The sequence below is a fragment of the Triticum urartu genome, chromosome 1 (genome assembly GCF_003073215.2).
Source record: "Triticum urartu cultivar G1812 chromosome 1, Tu2.1, whole genome shotgun sequence".
NCBI lineage: Eukaryota > Viridiplantae > Streptophyta > Magnoliopsida > Poales > Poaceae > Triticum > Triticum urartu.
The window spans coordinates 269,138,363-269,145,533 of record NC_053022.1 but is presented as its reverse complement, the minus strand read 5'-3'; the positions used below and the strand labels follow the sequence as shown (position 1 = coordinate 269,145,533).

General features: G+C 44.3%; 1 protein-coding gene across 1 annotated transcript; it reads left to right on the top strand.

Moving 5' to 3' along the window:
• The first annotated feature begins 259 nt into the window (after positions 1–259).
• On the top strand, positions 260–3,554 carry LOC125532830 (WAS/WASL-interacting protein family member 3-like). The gene is made up of 4 exons (XM_048696723.1): positions 260–342; positions 1,341–2,078; positions 2,955–3,103; positions 3,193–3,554. The coding sequence occupies exons 1-4, from the start codon at positions 260–262 to the stop codon at positions 3,246–3,248; spliced, it is 1,026 nt and encodes a 341-aa protein (XP_048552680.1). The 3' UTR covers positions 3,249–3,554.
• The last annotated feature ends 3,617 nt before the right edge of the window (positions 3,555–7,171 follow it).

The following is a 7,171-nucleotide window of genomic DNA, read 5'->3' as shown; positions in this document are numbered from 1 at the left end:
GTACTGGACTGCATGGCACCGTCGGGGGAGGGGGTGCAGTCGATCTTCGATGGGTCAACACATCTGCCGGCGAACTGCATTGCGGAAGGGTGAATAGCACCGCACTGCATTGCACATCCGACCACGAGCCTTGTGCCACCGGACTGCAAGCACGATCGCGACATCCAGCCGCACCGTACTGACGCCCCAACAGAATAGCAGCGATGTGCCCAAGTGGAATCTGAAAAGGCAAAAAAAAACAATCGATGGGGATGACAGGATGCTCGAGCCCGGTGGCTGCGGCGCCGTGGCCGACGACGAGGGGAGGGCACCGCTGGTTGAGGACGCGGCTATTGAGGTAGAGTGAGGGGGGCCGTGGTGGTCGCGAAATGCACGGCCATGCACCGCCGAACCGCATCGCGCGACCCGACGCACTTCAAGTCTGGCGGCCGAGCTGCACGCGGTGGAAGCCCGAACTGCATGCAGGAGATCTTGCCGGAGGGGAGGGAAAGTAGGACAGCTCGCCGGGGGGATGGGGATCCCACGCCATGGAGAAGACCGGGCGGTAGCGCGTCGTGGAGCTCACCATTTGATGAGCGTCGGGCTGATGCCGCGCTGCCCGCCGGAGAAGAGATGGTGGTGGATCCCACCGGATCCGTGTTGGTGGCGCCCTGGGGCAGCCGGGGGCCTCACGGATCTGACGCAGGGGGGGGGGGGGGGGGGGGCGGGGGGGGGGGGGGGGGGGGGGGGGGGGGGGGGGCGCTGGAAGGCAGCGGCGCTTCGCGGTGGAAGGTGATTGCGGGCGGTGGTGGCGGAAGGAGGAGGGGATGCCTGGAGCGTGGGTCGAATGGAGGCGGCCGTGCTTGCCGGCGGCGTTGAAGCAAGGCTGGGGATGTGGGGCATCGGAAGGAGGAGTGGGGCGACAGGGGGGCCGCGACCGCTCGGGATCCAGCGCCTGCCGGGAAATTGGAGGCGCGTTTTGACCGGGGACGCCTGGGTCCGCCGCCGGAGCACCATGCTCGTGGGGGTGGGGCTTGTGGGTGGTGGCGCTGGGCTCGGGGGCCTGGGTTTGCGGTCGGGAGGTGGAGCGTCGGTGAGAAGGTGGGTGGGGTTTGACCGGGGAAGAAGGTGGGGTGGGGCGTGGGGTTGGAGGTTTTTTTTTTGGTTTTTGCAGTTCAGTGGGTTCTAGCGCGCGTCGGGTCGCGGGGTGTTCGGATCAGGTGTTATCAGAATAAGGGCAGTAGTGTTATTAGAATAAGGTCTTAAGGGTATTATTAAAATAGACCTACTTTATATATATATGTGTATATATATATAGGACAACACTATTCTAATCTTTATAATAGGTATTTGGATCACAGCTGCCTCTATATAGGTAGCGATTGGTTGTTTTCGAACCGGTGCAAAAGAAAAAAAAACCACCCAACCCCATCGTCCTCCCACATCCCCGCCTTCTTCCCCGGCGCCCGCGTGCCATGCCCGATCCAGCCTGCCTCCCCCGCCTCCCCTAGCTTCTTCCCCGATGCCGTCCCGAACACCGGCCGAACCGGCCGAATCGGCCGAAGCAGCCGTCGCCGCTCTCCCCAAATCGGGCCGCCACCACCGTCACCGGGTCACGCCGCCACCGCCGCCCTCCCCAGATCGCCCCACAACCGCCTCCGCACTCCACGGTCACACCGCTACCGCCGCTCACTCCCCAAATTGCGCCGCCACCGCCACCTCGTGCTTCATCCTTTCTACTACGCCCCTGCTCCTCGACCACTGACGGCGACGCGCATCCATCCTCCTCTGCCCCCACGACCTTCTTTCTCTGTTGTCGTGGCCTTCCTCCTTTCCCACCGCCGGCGTGAGAGCTGCGCACGCCACCCCGCACTACCACCTTCCTCCTCCCGGCCGGCCTCCCGGCTCTGGCGCCACTGTGCAGAGCAGTGCCACCACGCACAACCTAGGATCACTGTCGCCCCCTCTTCCTCCATGATGTTGTTGCCCTCTTCCTCCATGCTGTTGCCGCCTTTGATTCAGCCCCACGCGCCTGGCAGTCTCCGCATTGAGCTACCCCGTGCACATAAGCTGTTTGTGTATATACCCCAAACAAAAAGGTATGTTTTTTTCTAGGTTGTAGTCCAAAGAAGTTTTGCACAGAAGCTCAAGTGGTTGTTACTGCTGCAATTTAGAGATGTTGACGTTCATGATTATGTACACATTTTAACAAAAGTTCAAAGTTGGAATCGAAAAGGGGGAAAAGAGCTCCATTTTATGAAGAAAACTGAAAAGTCATTGTCACAGGGACGATCATGAAGGTCAGATGTTGAAAAAGTCAGGTGCATGATGCATGTCTGTCCATCCCCTTACCACCTTCACCTTAGACCAAGAGATGACCTTCTTAGCTGATGATGTTGACCTTCATCATAATTTTTTCTGCCCTGTCATGCGGCTGAAAATTTGACTCTGTTGTTCCGTGAACAGAAACTGAAGAGTTCCAAGCTCTCCGGATGTCTCTTGGATGCAACGTTCTTCTGTGTGCAGTTGATGGAAACACTCTGCTGCTGGAATAATGAAATTAACCCCCAACTAGATCCCAACCTTTTGCTCATCCCCGACGCGTGACTACATCTGATCGAAGTTCACCTTGTTTATCTTGAGACGTCCAAGTATAATTGTTTAAAAAGGTTCAGTTATGACCGCAACCGTGGGTTCAGATAAACTCAACGACTAGGATACTGCTACCTATAGCTGAACCTCGACTTGCTGCAGATGGGCTAGCTGCACTTCATGTTTACTTCAAAAGAAAGGATACATATGTTGCAGTGCCTCCTGTGTGTATCAGCTAACTAATATTTCTGCAAAAAAATAGTGTTTGTCTACAGCTTGTACGTACAAACATATATTTAGCCCATTTTGGTACTACAAATGAATAGTTTTGTTAGTTCTACCTGTACATATTTCATACAATTTGTTTCTTTGTCTACTGGTAGTCGTGCCAGATACGATGCTACCTGGGAAATTGTGACGCACCTTCGCTTCGTGCCGCCACAGGACCCAGTGCGCCTCCTTTCCTCTGCTTTTCTCTATGCGCAGCTATGTGTCTTACCCCGCCAATTGCCCCTGCTGCTGCTGGGAACAGGTAAAAATCCAGCTATTGTTTGTTCATGGCTCCAATTCAACTTTATGCATAAATATTGTTTTGACAGTCAAATTTGTGCATGGCTTCAGAGACATTCCATGAAATCCCACAACATCTATACGTCATCTTCCGAGATGTTCCATGAAGTTCTACTGCGGCTGTCCGTCACTATGGTCGTGTGCCAGTATGGTGTGCTTGGTTCATGTGTGCCTTGAAAAGATCATGTTTACCTTGCTAGATGCTGGCCAGCTCGCTCTTTGTGTGTGTTGCTGTTGCTCTAACCACACCTGTAAGCGGCAGCTGCTTCTCTCTCCGTGTATTGATTTCTCTTGCGCGCCAACGTTGTTGTCTCTCTAATTGATTCACATTTGATGCGGCGATAAAGGGAGATATTTTGGATTCCAGCTTTTCCTTGTACGTTCAAAACTGAAAAAGAAATGTATTGTATGCATCCCCCCCCCCCCCCACATGTTTGTAATAAACTAAAAAACAGAGTAGTTCAAAAAGTTTAATAAAAAAGGGTTTTCCCTGTTTCTAAAAAAACACAGAAGTTCAAATTTAAATAACGAAGAAGGTCAAAAAAACCTAGAAGTTCAAACTAAAAAAATTGGAGACTTTGATGATCATATACTAACAAAAAAAGGCCATGTAGAAAATGTTAACCCTCGAAGTTCAAATTTAATAAATTGGAGAGTTCAAATAAAATGTTGTGAGTATACAAGAAAATTTCCTCATCATAGAAAAAAGGTAACCAAAAAGTGCAAATTAAAAATTGATCATTTCAAAAATTACAAAAAAACGGATTTCCCCATTTCTAGAAAATACCGAGAGGTTCAAATATAAAATATGAAGAAGTTCAATGTTTATTAAAAATCCAAGAAGGTCAAATTAATAAAAAAAAGCATCTAAAAATATAAAAAAGAGATTTTCTCTGTTAAAAAATCTAGAATTTCAAATTTTAAAAAAGAAGCGGCTCAATGTTTATTAAAAAAACTAGGGCTTTCCCATTAATAAAAAGAAATAAAACCAAGAAGTCCAAATTAAAAAAAGTTGGAGCTAGATGTTTACAAAAAAATTAGATTTTCCCTATTATAGAAAGAACGGAAACAAGAAGTTCAAAATGAAATAACGCGGTATTTCGATGTCTAACATTGGAAAATCTAAATCTCCTAATGGGAATATCATAAGAAGTTCAAACAAAAATAACACAGAAGTTCAAAAAGATAACATGGCGCTTTGAAGTGGATATTCCACTATTTCTACATAATAAACCAATAAGTTCAATTTCAAATAACAAAGAAGTTTGATGTTTCTAAAAAACCTCCAATTTTCACATTTCTAAAAAATACACAATGAAGTTCAAAATAAAAAAAGGTAGAGTGATTCAATGTCTATAAAAAACTCAGAAAATTTCACATAACCGAGAGAAGTCCAGATTGATAAATGCCAGAAGTTCACGTACTACACGGTGTGCATTTTGTATTAAAAAAAGAATGAAAAAGTAAAGGCTAAAAGTTTTGTTGCTAGAAGTTCAACTGCTCGGCCCGAGAAAGCTCAAAAATTCTTCTGAAAGAGGTTCACCATGTATTTAGATGTCCAAAAACACATACAAAATATGTTGTTTTGGTGTTTTAAATAATTCTCTCAAACTAGAGAGAAGTTCAAAGTGATAACAACTGGAAGTTCACGTACTACATGGTGTGTATTTCATATAAGAAAAATACAATAAAGTGAAATAGAGTGAAGCTCAAACATACATGTCCTAGAAGTTCAACTACTTCACGCAGTGCAAGAAATAGCACATCAAAAACAACACGTTAAAAATAGAGGGAAGTTCAAACAGGCATGTCCTAGAAGTTCAACTATTTCACGCAGTGCAAAAAAGAGCATGTCAAAAAACAACACGTCAAAAATAGTGCGAAGTTCAAACAGACATGCCCGAGAAGTTCAACTACTTCACGTAGTGCTTTTCCATTCGCGATGAAGGCAAAAATCATGATCTCGTCATTTTCTAATTTACTTCAAAATGGTAGAAATATCATTTGTGTAAGTTCAAGTCATCGGTCGGAGAAAGTTAAAAAAATCATTGTGAGAGAGGTTTGTGCAAAAGGAATATCATTTGTGTGACATTGACGAATGTATGAGGAAATTACAAAGGAAAATACGTCATAGAAGTTCAACGTGAAAATAGCAGGAAGTTCAACTACTACACTGAATGAATTTCAGATGAAAAACTTTTAAAACCATCGCGAGTATGAGAAAATAATCAACACGAGAAAGTTGCGTGTTTACAGCAGCTTTCCATCGGTATATCAGTCATTGAATTCCGGGGAGTGGATGGAGATCTGTGAGCAAAAAAAAGCACGTCGAAAACAGAGTGAAGTTCAGGTAGATATGCTGAGAAGTTCAGGTTCTTCACACGGTGCATTTTCAAAGAATTTGTTTTGCGATAGAGGCAGAACGAATGATCCCGCCGTTTTCGAAATTACTTAAAAACGGCTAAGAATCAGAGAAAACCATCAACATGAAAAGGTTTCGCGTTTTCCGTAGCTTTTCAACGGTATATTATTTGCCCAATTCTGATAAAGTTTGTAGAAATTATGGCGAAAATACGTGTTTCGCCATTTTCGAAACTGACTTAAAACAGTAAAGAATTGGAAGAAACAATACATACCAAAAAGTTTCGCATTTGTTCAAGCTTTCCAACGCCATATCATTTGCTGCATTCGGACGCACGGTTAAAAAATTAGCTCGAAAATACGAACTCGGTAGGACTTGGACCATTTTCTAAATTACTCTTAAACCATTCAAAATTAGAAAAAACTTTCAACATGAAAAAGTAGCGCATTTTCATAAGCTTTCCAATGCCATATCATATGCCTCCATTGGATTAGCTGTTTAGAAATGACATCGAAAAAACGAACTCAGCTGTTCGGTTTACGAAATTTTATGTTTTTTCAAATTACTCTTTAACCATAGGGAATTAAAGAAAACTTTCAACATATGGAAGGAGCGGTTTTGCAGCAGCTTTCCAACTCCATATTATATGCCTCATTCCGATAAACGAGTTAGAAATGCGATCGAAAATACGATTCACGTTTTTTGTGCAAAGAGAAAACGGTTTTCAAAATTGCTCTTAAACTGCTTATATTTTGCCAAAAATTTAAGTTGGGTCATGATATTGGTGTCCATAGCTTTCCCACGTATATGGAAAGCCCCATTTGGGAAATGTTGGCGGAAGTTCAACCTAGTTCACAGGGAAGTTCAACGTACTACTAGCGGGGCAGGTCAGGTTGTTTATGTATATATATACATAAACACTATTCTGATCACGGGATCAGAATAATATTCTGACCACAACGCCATATCATTTGCTGCATTCGGACACACAGTTAAAAAATTAGCTCGAAAATACGAACTTGGTAGGACTTGGACCATTTTCTAAATTACTCTTAAACCATTCAAAATTAGAAACAAACTTTCAAGATGAAAAATTAGCGCATTTTCATAAGCTTTCCAACGCCATATCATATGCCTCCATTGGATTAGCCATTTAGAAATGACATCAAAAAAACGAACTCAGCTGTTCGGTTTACAAAATTTTACGTTTTTTCAAATTACTCTTTAACCATAGAGAATTAGAGAAAACTTTCAACATGTGGAAGGAGCGGTTTTGCAGCAGCTTTCCAACGCCATATTATATGCCTCGTTCCGATAAACGGTTTAGAAATGCGATCGAAAATACGATTCACGTTTTTTTTGTGAAGAAAAAACGGTTTTCAAAACTGCTCTTAAACCGCTTATATTTCGCCAAAAATTTAAGTTGGGTCATGATATTGGGGTCCATAGCTTTCCAACGGTATATCGCAAGCCCCATTTGGGCAATTTTGGCAGAAGTTCAACCTAGTTCACAGGTAAGTTCAACGTACTACTAGCGGGGCAGGTCAGGTTGTGATCAGAATATTAATCTGATCCCGTGATCAGAATAGTGTTTATGTATATATATACTACCGGGTGTAGTTACTCCCACTTTTGTTTCACACGTTCTAGGTACTATATATCATATCG